The sequence below is a fragment of the Girardinichthys multiradiatus genome, chromosome 24 (genome assembly GCF_021462225.1).
Source record: "Girardinichthys multiradiatus isolate DD_20200921_A chromosome 24, DD_fGirMul_XY1, whole genome shotgun sequence".
Taxonomy (NCBI): domain Eukaryota; kingdom Metazoa; phylum Chordata; class Actinopteri; order Cyprinodontiformes; family Goodeidae; genus Girardinichthys; species Girardinichthys multiradiatus.
In genome coordinates, this window is record NC_061816.1 from 2,288,300 (window position 1) to 2,303,999 (window position 15,700).

The following is a 15,700-nucleotide window of genomic DNA, read 5'->3' on the forward strand; positions in this document are numbered from 1 at the left end:
TGTGTGTGCCTCATCTATCCAGTGTAGCAGAACAATTTCGGACAGATTTTGTGTCAGCGGGTCACATGACCTAAAAACTATCGAAGAAAAACACAATTTTAATATACAAAATTCATAAAAAATAGGAAATGCGCTTAAATTCAAAATAAATTAGTGTGCCACATCTTTCTCGTCTAATATGATGATTTGACATGAAGTTTGTATTTCTGGGTTACAAGACGTGAAAGTTATTAATTTTTGTTTCTCCCGAGTGTTTGGTTCGGACATTTATCGACGGTCCCTAAACGAACCACCGTGTGTTGGAGGAGCGAGACAGCAGAGAGCAGTTCCCCGGAATCAGCCTGCTTTTACCGGCCGAAACAGGAGGCTGACCCGTTGAATCCGCGGAGCTCGAACATCCAACTTCAAACTAACTTCACTGCGGTGCATTGACCGCTCCTGATGGATCCATGTTTGCTTAGCAAGCTTTCTGTGTACAAACTGTCTAAAACAACAGCTTCCCCTTTTTTATTCGAGTAGCGAAGTTAAGAATGCTAAATTATTGACTTTCTATGCAAGAATGTTTGCTAGTGCAATTACTGTATGTAGTAGGCGTTTGTTGTATTTGGTGTAGGAGTTTTTATCAAAATACATTTTTTACAATGATTTTTTTGCTCAGGGCCCCAAAAGACCTTTGCAGTGCCACTGCTTATGATGATTAATAAGCTCAAACAAGGGGGATGAGAGCGAGGAGGGAAACGAGAGGAAGACAAGAGAAAAGACTCCACAGGAATGCAGGCACAGGAAGCAATTGGAGCTTTGATTTTGCTGGCTCCAGAGGAGCGAAAGGGTCTTAATGATTATAGCTATGTGAAGCAAGGATTCAGGAGTTGCTCCAGGTCACCCACTAAAAGACAGACAGGTGGACAGGTGTGTTAGGTCGGCTCACTCTTCTATATCAGCAAAAGTTAATGTTGGAAGTTCACCAGCAGGTTAAACTGCTGCTTGAGCTGAATTATACTTTGCAGACAGTGGATGTCCTTAAGGGTGAACTATTAGAAGTTGAAGATAAATTGGAGGCAGCTGAGTGTAGCCAGGACACCCTCTAACCTTGGAGGACTCTGGGGCAGAACCCACCTGCGACACCCTGAAAAAACATTTAGGGCATCCCACTCCAATGTATTAGACAGCCATGAACAGGCAGGTGGACTTGATAGGAGGAGTAGTTCAAGATTTAGAGACAAGCAGCCTTCAAACTTGACTTGAAGCACCGTTCACTACAGTCCCTCACCTCCGTCAAGGCGACAAGAGAGCCGTCTCTGGGACTCAAGTAGTTCATATCGCCTTCAACCACTGCCCAGGACCTGAGTCCATGGAGCACAGGGCCCGCCATTGTACCATGAGCAGCCTCCAGTGCCTCCCCCAAGGATGGAGCTGGATGCTGTGACAGACCGTGGACATAGCAGGAGTGAACCTTCAGATGATGACTTAGATGGGGCAGCACCAATCCCTAAGAGTGGATCGTGCACCCGCCAGCTTGAGTCTCTTGCCCAAGACATAGTGTTTCGACCCTAATGAGGCAGAGTCAAACATTGTCGATTATCTTAGAGAAGTCAAACGCTGTCTTTTAGACCTGTACTGACCATCAGCACGGGAAAAGTTGAAGCTCTTTTGGAAGACGACAATCAGGAGCATTTATGTTTTCCAGGATTCTTGCATAGCGGGCCGCTACGCTGAAAATTGTCGCTGCTACGCACATTTTTTGAGGTTTTTTATGGGGTTTGACTGACATCTGACCTCCCTCTCTGTGTGGTTCTTATGTCAGCTAGTGTGCCTGCACTGAGTCTGTTCCTGCATTGCGTACGCCGCTCTAGAACCCATTATTTCTAATGGCTGGCGATGCGCAAGGGTGGTGTTTTCGTTGGGTCATGCAAAGCACAAGGAAGGAAGGCGTGGGAAACACATGCACTAAGGGATCAGAAGGTGAGGATAGAGTTTTACAGGTGCACACAGAAGACGACAATCTTCTGCCGGTAAGCCGAGAAATGCCTTCAAGAACAGCCATCAGAGTCTACCTGATCAGATGGAGAGACAAACCTGGGAAACTCCAAGAACCCCTTGGGACCTCGCCAGGAGAAACACCACAAACCATGGCTCCAAGTTTCTCAGGCAGAATGAACCAAAATGAATATGTACGTTGCCTATACTGTCCCACCAGTGTAGGAGGACGTGTCAAACTGAGTTTCCATTATGAAACAGGATCAGAAATCAACCTCATGTGCTCAACCTTGTTTGAGGAGGTGAGTAGAGCCATGCTCTCCCTTAGGAAACCATTTTAGGCCAAAGCTTGTGATGTAAGCATCACCAGCTACACCCAAGACCACATCACTAGTCGGGTGGATTTGGACATCACAATCAAAAACATGACTCTGGTGCACCCCATCTATGAGTGCACATTGAACACAGAGCCTTTCCCTTGACTGCCACCATGACCAACTCTGGGTCTCCTATTACACCTCCCAGCATGCATTGCACCTCAACAGACATCTCAGCTCTGAAGTCACCCAAGTTTATAAAAACCACGGAAAAAAACCTTCAAAAAATACCAAATTTAAAGTTCTGGGTGACGACAAGAACCACCGTGTGATGGCTAGAAATCTGGGTCAGTGCCTCTCCAGAACTACAGCTATTACAGGGTGATTCTGATCTGCCGTGGTTGGTATCTGTCAACAGTGGTCTTAGGAAGGAGCAGTGGTGGACCAGTGACAAATCATGACTGTGATGCATGTGGGTTCTGAGAGCTGGCCCATGTGGTCTGATCCAACAGACCAGCTACTGTAGCTGTAGCAAGATGACCCCTGTCCTCTGCACCAACAGTAGGTACTGTATGTCCCCAGATTGTCCATCATCTTATGGACGTTTAGAAAATATCAGAAAGTAAAGCGGAGTGACTGATGCTGACTGTCACAAACACATCTCCTGATTATCTTCACACCACAGCACACCTGCTCCATCATCATGTGTGTGCTGGACTGCAGCTCCATGACTCCATGTATGTTTCCTTTGCAGATGAAGGTAGAAGGTGTGTGAGAGCTGATGTGAACTCAGCAGCATGGATCAGTTTGAGGACAGAGAGGAGGGAGTCCCTCCCTCTGAACCCACTCTGTGTGGAGAACATGAGAGTAAAGCTAAGAGGTGAGATCACCATCTCCAAAATCACAGGAGTTTCACCATAAACCTAAAGCATGATGTTTTCAGACTTAATTATACAAGCTAACCTCAAGGTGTGTTTGTGTAGCATCAAATCTCAGCATTCATAGAATCAAACCGTCTCTCTTCATAGATTTAAACCTGGATTTGAAGAAAAAGCTACTGATGTCTCTGCTAAGAGTGAGAGGTCAGAGAAGGTCCACACTGGTTTTAAATTCAACGTACCAACTTATAAATCAAGGTGAGCTGTGTTGAAATGTTATAGTTGTTTAAAATGTAACTGATGCTGTTTAAAAAAAGTTATATCTAGCGTGTTTAACTCTGCTTCTTCTTATATGCATTTCGTTAATAAAACTTTATTATTCTGCTTTCTATGTAAAGGTTTCTTCACCAATTAGTTTGTTTAAGGTCATTTTTTCATAGAATTGTTAAATATTTTCTTTAAATTAGCATTTTATTGATATGAATGAGTGGACATTAAAATTGGGGCAGATTCTTGCTTTTTGTAATCAAATCCAGAGCGCAGGTCAAACCGACAGCAATTAGGAGCTGGAAGACAAACATAAAGAGAACAAAGATCCTTGTTGTCCCTCAGATAAGTTATCCAAATGGGAAAACAGAGGATCTCCCAACACTTTATTACCTAACAACTGTCATGGTTGTTATTTTTCTTCTCTTGCTGATTATTTGACAAGTATCTTCTTTGTGTTGTGTTTTGCACCCCACTTTGAATAGGAGCATTATTATCATTATCAGCTCACTAAGTGAACACAGTCAGAAAGATCTGGGCTCCAAGTGGACATCCTGCAAAGTCCTGGTGAACCCCAGTGAACAGTCATGGTGTTCTGAATATTGTAATGGTCTGTTTTTATTCCTTAATCTGAGGAGGTTTGAGTGCAGGGACAATATTCTCCCAGAACCAAAACCTTATGCTCCTTTTATTATAGTAACAACATTCCCAAAGACCATCCATGTTGGTATGGAGAGAGGAAAGCTTGCCATAGTCTCACAACTAGTAGATGAGCCATGTAATGTCCATGTTTGCTGCTGAAAGAGACTGATGGTCTGACCCTCCTCCTCCTTTCAGGAAGCCTGATGGAGTCCGATGGTTGAAAGATCTGAGGAAGTGTAAGTGTGTTTTTCATTTGATTCATGACAACAAAGCAGCTCACATTCAACCATCTTCAAACTGTCCATCACTCATTCAGGAGTCATCATCAAAGTGTCAATAAATGATCAATAACTGCAGCTGGATTGTGTTTGTTCTCTCCATCAGATTCCTGTCAGCTCACAATCGACACAAACACAGTGAACAGAAACCTCCAACTGTCTGAAGACAACAGGAAGGTGACATGGATGGAGGAGCTTCAGTCATATCCTGATCATCCAGACAGATTTGATTTTCCTCAGCTGCTGTGTAGTGATGGTCTGACTGGTCGCTGTTACTGGGAGGTTGAGTGGAGAGGATATGTTTATATATCAGTGAGTTACAGAAGAATCAGGAGGAAAGGATACAGTGATGACTGTTGGTTTGGATTTAATGATCATTCCTGGAGTCTGAACTGCTCTGATGATGGTGGTTACTATGTCTGGCACAATAAAGAAGTTACATCCACCTCCTCCTCCTCCTCCTCCTCCTCCTCCTCCTCCTCCTCCATCTCTAACAGAGTAGCAGTGTATGTGGACTGTCCTGCTGGTATTCTGTCCTTCTACAGAGTCTCCTCTGACTCACTGATCCACCTCCACACCTTCAACACCACATTCACTGAACCTCTTTATCCTGGATTCTTGTTCTGGTCTCGTTCTGGTTCCTCAGTGTTTTTGTGTCCAGTTGAGTACAAACTTTTCTATGTTAAAAATATTGATATAATCAGAAAGTGACTCTTAAAGGTAGATTCTACACTTGTCAGATATTTTGTTTCTCATTTAACCTCCTGGTAAAGTTGAATTTTATATATATTTGATTTTTTTATGATATCTAAAATATTACGCATCTTCTAATGTTAATATTGTGACTTTTTTAGCTTCCAAGATCAGAACCTCTGGCTACGTCTGGATTATCTCCATCAAGGTATGACATTATCCCCCTACACCCCCTCATTCATGCAGGGTGCCAGGTCCCTATCTCTATAGTTCATTGGGTTAGAGGTGGGGTACTCCCTGGACAGGTCTCCAGTCCATCACTGGGCAACACAGGAACCACAACCATGGACGCACACAGTCTCTCCTCAGGGCACTTTAGAACAACCAGTTAACCTTAAAGTCATGTTTTTAGACTGTGGGAGGAGGCTGGTGTAGCTGCAGAGAAGAGGCGGGGTACAACCTGGACTGTCCAGCAGTCCATCACAAGATAACACAGAGAGACACAGAGCAGACAGCAGTGCACACACTGTAAGAATGACCTTTCCGGGATTCAAATCCAACCTTCAAGCTGCAAGGCAGCAGTGCTAACAACTGCTCCACCTGCAGCCCGGCCCAAGATTCTTCTAGAACAAAAGTCATGCAAAGATGATGTTAAACAGCTTTTTTAGATTCAGGAGCAGTGCTGGCCTCCACTATGTAGTAAATTACCTCACAGGTTTTTGTTACTCGGTTCACCTGTTTAGCGCTGTCTTTATCTTTTTTTTTTATGCCAACTGTCCCCCTAACATCAACTATTTACATCCTTTATGTCACTTTTCATATTAAATAGTAAAAAACTGACTCCAGCATATGTAGAAAAATCAGTTATATAGTTTTTTGTTATCACAGGAAGGGAGTGCAGCATTGTTTGCTGTCAAGGGGTCCAGTGCAAATTCAGGGGAAGAGGAGAGTAAGATTCATATTAAACATGTCAAGAAGGCTTTAGTAGTGAAACTGAAAATAAAAGAAAAGAAAAGAGGACTTGTTGCTCCAGCTCTTTGAAATTGAAGATGGGGGCAGAGTGGTGTTCCTGCTGAGATCCAGAAGGTCCAGGGGGATGAGGCCAAAGAAATGGTGGAGAGTGGGAAGGCAGGAAAATATCCTTGGACGGAGAAGCTAGTAGATGAAGCATTTCATTTAACGATCCACTGGAAGCCGGCTGAGGTACTGTCCTACCTGAGTGCCTGAATAGACCAACTGGGCCCTAATTTTACTCAGAGTTTTAACAAGTCTTTGGAGTGGACTCCTCGTGCACTGTCCACACAGGTTTGAGGTTTCATGGTCAAGACTACCAATTTACTACATTTCTGGTGACAGATTCCTACATTTCCCACACTTTCTACCATGGCGTCATCGAACGAGGAGGCAGAGATAATTTGCCTCGTAGCTTTGGATAAACCAAAGAAAAGAAGGTGGTATGTAAGGCCATTAAACCAGACTAGGAAAGAAGAAGGTGAATACACCTGTCAGTGCGGCGCAGACTGACAGTGATACTGCATGTACTTGTGACCCGTTGCTCAGAACACTTTTAAATATAAAACTGTTTGCTGTAGAAACCTTTCCCTTTTTTGATCCATACTAATGAACTATAAGGTTTTTAAGCTCTCTTAGTAAGCACTCTGATTCTGGAAACTATTTTAGACACTACTTCACTCCAAGTAACTCCTTTTTCTTTTTACATTTAAAGACAGATTATGATATTTGATCAAGAATTTGAAGCAGGACACATTTGCCTCATGCTATGGCTACAACTGTGTCATATTCAATGTGCAGTTTGATGAAACATTTGAAGTGATCCTTGAAAATCGGCCTGTTTCGATCTGGTCAGCCTGAGAAATGAATTCGTAGATGAATGATGTGCCAATCATTACAAACCAAATCTTAAACTAAATCTGGTTTTCATTTCCCTTAATCGCTGTTTCCTGTGTCCCTTCAGCAATGTTGGTGGTACAGCTGAAGCTTCAAAAGACCAAACTCGTAAGTGCAGAAGCTCTGTTAGTGCTGAACTTTATGAATGGCTGATAAGTTAGTCCAGTTATGAAGTCATCTGTTAGGGACACATTTGTAACAGACAGAACAGTTGATTCTGAGGACCAGGAAGAGAAAATGCAGGATTTTATCCAGGCGAGTGACAAATTTTGATTTAATTACGTAAGGTACTTTAAACAGGTCTGAAAACTTTAATTGATGCTGTTACATCCCATCATGTTAGGTCAATGAACAGATGAAAAAAGCTTTCCTAAGTTTTTTTTTGTGTAAAGATCTTTTTATCTCTCGTGTGCCACAGTTGGTGAAGTAATAAAATATTCATTTACTTCAATAACTGAGGGTTGCTACTTATTTAATTGTAGGCAACGCATCATATTGTATCATAATGTGATCAGACTATGATCCCCATTCCTAGTTACAGCCTCTTTTGTAAATACTGGCTTAATATGTTACCTAGATGAGAACGATTGCATGTGTACAAACAGAGCTACTTTATTTATCATGGTTAACAGTAGTAACTGAAGTTCCTAGATATTAAAGATCCTCGGGGGATCAACTAGGATTTCTGCACGATATCAGTCACCTTAAACTATGACATGGATGGATGTTTCTTGTCTTGTTTTATCAGGTGATACTGAGGAAGAAATGTCAGAAACATCAGAGCTGAAGGAGGTGAGAAACATCTCAATCTGTATAAATATAAGCAGAGTAAAAGCCATCAAATCATGAAGAACAATCCCTCTGTCTATATCTGGATTTACTATTTACATGCACACATAAAAACACTCACACCCACGTACCCAACGTCAAGACACACAACAATGGACGCTGTACACTCACTCGCTGTACAATCCCAGGTCTACACACAGATATCAAACACATGCCCCGAACACAAATGCCATGAATCCCCTCCTCACAGGGGCACACCCCCACAAGAGAGACCCAACCCCTGAAAAGCTGATTAAGACACATCCATTCACCGCGAGCTCCGCACCCGGCCCCCGCTCCAAGCACCCTGCCGCATCCTGCCCCCCACCACACAGCGCGATGCTACGGCAAGGCAAGGGACCCATGTAATGCCAGCCTAGCTTTTCAGTACCACACCCCGGCTCAGTATAATGATCCAAACTGCAATTAGAATATCTGTTTGTAAAATCCTAAAATAACTTTTACATTTGAATTTCAGTCTTCATCAAGCTTCACACCTGAAATGAAAACTGAATATTCACGGATCTCATACAGGTAACTTTTCTGTTCCAGCTGTTTTATATCTGTTGATCTTAGTAAAATGTTCTTTGAAGCTATCTGATACCCATCTTATTGGTTCCAGAGACAAAATCTCTTAAGATCAGTGGGAATCTGTAGCTTGGTTTTCTACTGTAAGTCTGATCAAATGTAGTTAAGTTAAAACTATGTAATTACGTAGCAGTCTTTGAGGTCAGCACACAGGTAGTACACAGGTAATCATGAACTGCTGGAAGAGGACAACAAGTTCAACACAGCAGAAGAGATAACTGTTAAAATATTACGAAGATGAATTTGCTTTAGATTTTCTGCTTCGATAAACTAAATCTGATTCAGGAACACATTTTTACTTTGGATGGAAAATGTTTCTGATTTTCCTGTTAACCTCTGGGTGTGGCAGGTTCAAGTTTCCTGGTCCAGGAGTGTTCCAGTGTACTTTGACTAGACTGGTGTTTGTGATGACCCAGGCGGCAGAGGTGCTGTACAGAACTGTAGTGTGGCCCGACGGCCTCCTGGAGACAGCTGGAAAAACCCCTGCAGGGATGCTGTTCAACATCAAGTGCTCTGAGGGTGCAATCAGTCAGCTCCACCTCCCACACTGTGAGACAAAGGAGGGTAAGAACTGGACCTTAAAGCTTCAAATTGTTGGAAAATCACACAGATCTATTTCAAAGTTGGCCATTCTAAACAACATCATAGTAGACTTAAAAATAGCCACGTTGTAGCTAAAGCCTAGAATCAGACCTGGAACTGAAGTGTTGGAAAGACTCCATCACAGAAACGACAAAACTTCAGGTTTTGTGTTTCTTGCAGCTTTGTGTTTTAATAGATTCCTGTCAGTCGCCCACATCACTGATGATGATGGAATGAGCATTCTGGAGCCAACAAAGATCACAGATACTCATGTATTGGTGAATGTCCTCCACCTCTCTGCCTTTGGCCTCATCTGGGATACCCTCCTGAGGTTTCTCCACATGAAGCAGCCAATAAACTGCCAGGTCCTGTTGTTCCTCAGACCTCCAGGTAGAGTTCCTCCAACACTGGATGTGCTGCTGCTACCGGGGAACATTCCTCTGTCAGAGGTACAGCTTAGACATTTGCATCATACAACAATCCTGAATTAAATTAATTAAGTTCATTTAAAGTTTAAACCTCAGAAACATTTTGAATTAAATTTAACTTTAAGACTCTGATTAAATTCATTAAGGTTTATGTTGGAATCAGATTGACTAATTCCTCATTGATTTTTGAAAACTTTTCTGTAATGTGCGCTATGTTTTCAAGGTTTCTGCTCAGCATGAAGAATCTGAGCACATCAAGGTCTCATCTGAATGTCTTCTCACTGCTGATCATAGCTACAGTGTACGTTGTGAACCTCAGGCCTTGATAGATCCTAAGGTTAGTATTGTCACCTGATGGTTAACACAGGTTTGTTGAAAACAGTTTGAGTTTGGAATTACTTTTAATTCTGATTGGTTTTTCACTTGGTTTTCAGAGTAAGACGTTTCGCACGGGGTGTGGACCAAATTTCCATCCAACATTTGTAGTTTCCATGACTACAAACCCAGAGAGAATGACCTTAGTAATCCAAGATCAACACTGCACAGTAGTCTGGGAACATGGTTTATACATACCAAGTATGGCTTTTTCTTCCTGTAGATGTTTTTGATGATGTTCAGCCCAAATCAAATATTTCTTTACAGTCAATAGTTGTCATTGTTCTTCAGTCTTCATATAACTATTATTGGCTTTTTAAACCAGAAATAGTTTGTTAAACAGATTAGGGTTCAGTCTGTATGAATTTTCTGGTGGTCAAAGAGTGTCACAAATATGTGTCATTACAGGAATAAAACACTTATTAAATTAAATTATTTCTGCATGTTTCCACGGATATTTTAACCATTTATCTTTACTGATGAGCTTCAAGTCTTTGAGGATGAAAGTCCCTCTTTGCCATCACCCTAATTTTTAGCTCTGTCCACTCATTTTCTTAGATTCAAGCCTGGACTATGGCTGCTTGAAAACATTAATATTGGATCTGGTCATGAGAAAAAAGATTCTTTTAAATCTAATTCTGCTAGAGGTATGAATAAAGTTGGGCCTTACCAATCCAACATGACACAATTAACCCCTCTGTCACGGCACTATTTGAGTTAATAATGTGGTTTAATGCAATTAGATGTATCTGTATGATTCGATTGAATTGATTTTGTGAAGTGCCTTGAGACGACATGTGTTGTGATTTGGCAGTATATAAATAAAACTGAATTGAATTGAATTTGATACGATTTGATTCCATGCAACAACATGGAACAACATACCATGTCATTAAGTAGATATAAGTAAATATAGTTAACTTAAAAAACTACACGGTCTAACAGTTGTAGTGCTGAGAACACACATTTTGTTGTTAAAGGTTCTTGCTTGGAACTTTGTTATAAAATGTTCATTCAATCATCATTTATTAAAACAAAGTCTTATTTCTTGTGTTTTTGTCCAGGTCCTTCATCAAGGAAGATTTCGGCAGACGGTACATTAGAGGTGAAGTTGCATTTGTTTAGAAACACAATTTATTAGGCTGGATAAATGTGCATTAGGATTTAAATAAATAAAATACACCAATAACAACAAAGAGTTCAGCTTGAGGCAAGATGATTTTTCTTCTATGTAAGCTTTTTATGATGAAGTGATGTAATTTGCGCGGACATTACAGTCCGCCGGCTGCTAGCTTGCGCGCTACTCCGTTAGCTCCCAGTTATGTTCGCAATTGTACATTTTGATGATACAGAGTACATGTCATAGCCAAAGGCTGTGTCATATGCAGAAGGACTCCTACAATGGAAATCAGCACTTTTATTTCACTTTTATGAGGTGAAAAACACATTTGGGAAAGTTTTGGCACCCTTTGCCTACCTGCTATTTCCACCTAAAACCTTTGCCCTCTGAAACCTTTGTGTAACAAATATGCTTCAACCTTTTCAGTCCATTTTTGCTGCCTTTATTGTGAAGATGTTGATGAATACAACCAGGGTGTTATCCTAGGAATTCCAAAGGATTTCCATTGTGTTTTGCAATTTTTATTTTGTAAAAACTTTTGGCAAATCTTTTTTCCAGGCTACTAATATTTCCTTGTTTTTACAGAAATCAAAGTCTCTAAAGAGGAAACTCTTCAACATCCTGAAGGATTTGAAAGATGAAAACTTCAAGAACTTTAAGTGGTATTTAGAGGATGAACCATCGGACAGCTCCTCACCAATCCAAAAGGCAGAACTCGAGAATGCTGACAGACAGGATGTTGTGGAATTGGTTGTGCACCGCTTTGGATGTGAAGGAGCTTTGAAGGTGATAGAGAAAGTTTTAAAGGATATTGGCATGAACAATCTGGTGGAGGAACTACAGAACCCGAGATTTCATTAAGGTTCAGTTATATTAGCTCACTGGTGCCTCTTCCAGCATAAGGCTGAACATTTTACCGAGGTGTTCAAAAAATTGTTTAAACAGATTTATTCTTATTTTTTGCTGAAAATATAAAGGAGTTTAAAGGAAGATAAGGAATCCTTTAAAAAATATGTCAAGCACTTGTTGAGAATTAAAATTATTTATTTTCATACTATGTGTTCAGTTTGCATGTGTATGCATAAAACTGGAATATATCATATATTGTAAACCTGGGACCGCAGGGAGAGAGAGGTCACAGCAGGGTTCAGGCTGGAAGAAGAGTCAACCTCAGGTCAGAATGATCGCCAGCAGCTGTAAGCAGTAAATGCCGGCTGTTGGGCATGGTATAGATAATAAAGTACTCCAATGGGGGTTGGCTAATTTACAGCGGCGACATAGACTTTGTAAATAATTCTTGTAGGGGAGGTTTCCGCAGTCAGCTTTGAAGTTCAATGAGGGTATAAAAACCTTTAACATTGATAATGAGACAGACACTCAGTGAATACATTCTAGCTTTGCTGATCCGAGTCTCTCTCTAAGGCCTTAGGTAATCTTTCTTCTTTTGTATTATCCTTTTGTATTCAAGTATGCATTGGAAATCATTGGACTTATATTTGTAATTAAACTTGTGTTAATCTGAATTTCTTGCTCTTCATCTGTTCTTTCTCACGACATCCGGACTGGGTGAGGTTGAGGCTGTTTATTAGTGGTGAAATTATTGTACCTCAACAATTTGGTGCCGTGACCCGGATGTCGTGAGCACAACCGAAGGGGATCACATCACCAGTGGGGACGAAGGTAAGTGGTTTTTAATTAGCGGTATCCCCACTGTATGATGTGATTAACCTGAGGTGTATGTAATGGGCCGCGCGGAGGCGGTTTTGAAGAGCGGTTAGGATAAAAAACTCTGTGCCTCAGAGGTGGTCGCTGGCCGAGCCCCCACTTCTGCCGGACGCAGATTGTGGATCGTCCTGGGAGTTCCAGACTCGGGACTTGGCTCACCCAAAGCGTGGATATAGAATAGTCGGGGACGTTTGGAAGTTAAGTGAAGCCATATGTTTCTTTTTTATGAAAATCTTTTCAGGTTTATCTGTATGTTAATCATTTATCAGTGGTCAAGGTTTCTGTCTTGACCTATTTTCAGATGCCTAATGACTATTCACTTATACACTGCCTGGCCAAAACTAAGCAAATAGGTACAAGCCTCCCGTTGGATAATTACTGCATAAGCAAATATGTTTCAGCTGGCAACAAGTTATTTAACCCCAGCTGGTGCAATAAGTTGCTTCTCATTTCTTAAACAACCATGTCAAAAGACACATCCCGTGGTCGTGCAAAAGATGTCAATCTGTTTAGGATAGTGGGGACCCATCGTCTTAGAGGAAGAAATGTGGCTGGAAAAAATTCCTGAATTATCGTGATCTGCGATCACTTAAACGTTTGGTGAAATCAAATCAAAGAAAAACAACAGTAGAATTAGGATTATGTTTAATAGTGAAAGTAAGAGCATTTCCACACGCACAACGCGAAGGGAACTCAAGGGATTGGGACAGAACAGCTGCGTAGCCTTTACTAAACCACTAATCAGTGAAGCTAACTGGAAAAAAAGGCTTCAGTTTTCTAGGGAGCATAAAGATTGGACTCTGGAGCAATGGAAGAAGGTCATATGGTCTGATGAGTCCAGATTGACTCTGTTCCAGACTGATGGGGGCATCAGGGTAGGAAGAGAGGCAGGTGAAGTGATGCACCCATCATGCCTAGTGCCTACTGTACCAGCCTGTGGGGGCAGGGCTATGATCTGGGGTTGCTGCAGGTGGTCAGGTCTGGGTTCAGCAACAGTATGAGTTCAAAGAATGAGGTCAGCTGACTACCAGAATATACCGAATGACCAGTTTATTCCATCAATGGATGTTTTTTTCCATGAGGGTTGGGCATATTCCAAGATGACAATGCCAGGATTCATCGGACTCTAAATGTGAAAGAGTGGTTCAGGGAGCATGAGACATCATTCTCACACATGGATTGGCCTCCACAGAGTCCAGACCTTAACCTCATTGATGTGAATGGAGCCGTAAACAAAGCTAAAGGTGGTCCAAGGAAATATTACTGTGTGTGACCTTTTTTTTGGTGTTGACTTTTTTTTTTTGGCCAGGCAGTGTATATAACATTCAGAATGTGACCTAGATGGTTTCAGTCAGAAGTATGGTGCTTTTTTGCTGTTAGTCTTTTACAATTGGCCTCTTACTATGATGTGTGACCATAGCAACAAGACAGATGTTTAGGCTTAGACTTGTTATTGTCTCTTAGATTTCCATCACCAAACACATATGTGGACAAGGTTTCATTGCATTGGCTCAGTAGAAAAGTGCAGGAACAAAAATAGCAGCATCATTTATATTTAAAGAAATTTAGCAAACTTACCAAGATTGTGACAAAAGCCTAGCCCTAAGTATATAGAAAGGAAGAGACTTATACAAAGAATAAATTATGTCAAAATTACTAGAAGTTATGCACGTCATATATTGTACATTGGGTAAACATTGATGGGATTTGCACCGCAGGCTGCATATTCTTTTCCCTGATCTCAGAGGCAAGAACAGGTCGTGATGGGAGGTTTTCCTGATGACATTCTGGTCTCTGGTCAGGCTGCCCCTTTTTTGTGACATCTTGAATTGGAGGAAGTGGTGTCTCAATAATTTTTTTTCTGCTGTCGTCACCACCCTCTGCAGGACCTTCCAGTCAGAGACATGACAGGCTCCTGATCAGACAGAGATGCAGCTGGTCAGGATGTTCTCTGTTGCCCCTTTTCCACTGGCTTGATTTGGCCCTACCAGACGGCACTCGGCTCGCTTTGCAAGCTTTCCTGTTTTTACTGTACCTATTTTTTTAGTCCTCACTCCTGAACAGGTCAGATCAGGGCTGAGTCAGGAGTACATGTGATGGGAACAGACTGCTGTTCACTGATTGGCCATAGGACCTGGAGAAATGAGAAGGTTTTCCAAGAGGTAGTGCAGGGAAAAGTTGATAAAGCTCAAGAGCGGCTCAAATAATATTAAGGACCACAATATCCGGAGGGGTCAAACCCAAGAACTATTTTACTATTTACAAATCATAAACCAGCCTGAAGGCTGAAAGAAAAGAAAAATGACACATCAGCTTTCTGAATTACAATCTGAATTACGCATAAAATCAGCTGTTCAGACGCACAAACATTTTCCCCCAAAACACACAAAACAAAACTACCATGAAACATCGTGTGTGGTTTGGAAATTTATTGACGGTTCTTAATAGAACCAGCATCTGCTGGAGGAGGGAGCAGGCAGAAAGCAGCTGCCTGTAATCAGACTGCCTTCATCAGATCAACCTGGAGGGCAGCCCATTGAATACATGGAGCACGAAGATCCAACCTAAAACTAACTTCACCGCGGTCAGAAGTCTGCGGTTTTTGGCTTTAAAGTCCTTTTCCTCATTGTTTCTATGGCTGAGACAAGAACTTCCTCATAAAGCCCAAAATTGTAACTTCTTCAGGCAAACTCTGCAGCTTCACCATCCAGACAGCAGCGTCTCTCCTCTCTGCTCCTCCTGCCACCCCCCTTCACATCAGAACCTCTGAGCCTTATTTTAGAAGTTCTGGCTGGGCTGTGGTCCAGATAATTATCCCAGTGGATAATTTTAGACATTAAAATCATAAATAAGACATTTTTGCATATACAGTAATAAAAAACAGTATTTAGTTTATTTATGTTTTAATTTTTTATCATTTTATGACTTTAATGTGACAATTAACCTCAGTAACATCAATAGCAGCACAGCCACTGACTGCTGGAGGCACAGATTTAGCCTCCATAGCTTCAACCGTCAGTGGGTAACATGACAGTTACTGTACCGAGTAGAGCCAAATCGAGCGGGGCCGCGCCAGGCTAGAACAAGCCAGTGG

The 15,700-nt window shown here is 41.6% G+C and overlaps 3 protein-coding genes across 10 annotated transcripts in view; 2 read left to right on the forward strand and 1 right to left on the reverse strand.

The window, feature by feature from the left end:
- The window catches only part of LOC124861391 (NACHT, LRR and PYD domains-containing protein 3-like), a 923,911-nt gene extending 911,507 nt beyond the window's left edge, over nucleotides 1-12,404 (forward strand). For all 3 annotated transcript variants that reach the window (XM_047355107.1, XM_047355108.1, XM_047355109.1), the window contains 11 exons: nucleotides 4,466-5,019; nucleotides 5,214-5,260; nucleotides 7,028-7,068; nucleotides 7,709-7,752; nucleotides 8,267-8,322; nucleotides 8,726-8,940; nucleotides 9,139-9,407; nucleotides 9,610-9,723; nucleotides 9,821-9,962; nucleotides 10,826-10,866; nucleotides 11,467-12,404. In XM_047355107.1, the coding sequence (XP_047211063.1) occupies nucleotides 4,466-5,019; nucleotides 5,214-5,260; nucleotides 7,028-7,068; nucleotides 7,709-7,752; nucleotides 8,267-8,322; nucleotides 8,726-8,940; nucleotides 9,139-9,407; nucleotides 9,610-9,723; nucleotides 9,821-9,962; nucleotides 10,826-10,866; nucleotides 11,467-11,742 (1,799 nt within the window). In that variant the 3' untranslated portion in view covers nucleotides 11,743-12,404. The remainder of the gene's footprint in view (nucleotides 1-4,465; nucleotides 5,020-5,213; nucleotides 5,261-7,027; nucleotides 7,069-7,708; nucleotides 7,753-8,266; nucleotides 8,323-8,725; nucleotides 8,941-9,138; nucleotides 9,408-9,609; nucleotides 9,724-9,820; nucleotides 9,963-10,825; nucleotides 10,867-11,466) is intronic.
- LOC124861426 (gastrula zinc finger protein XlCGF57.1-like) overlaps nucleotides 1-15,700 on the reverse strand; it is a 1,067,819-nt gene that overhangs the window by 519,696 nt on the left and 532,423 nt on the right. The window lies entirely within an intron of this gene.
- The window catches only part of LOC124861417 (gastrula zinc finger protein XlCGF57.1-like), a 364,644-nt gene that overhangs the window by 92,564 nt on the left and 256,380 nt on the right, over nucleotides 1-15,700 (forward strand). The window lies entirely within an intron of this gene.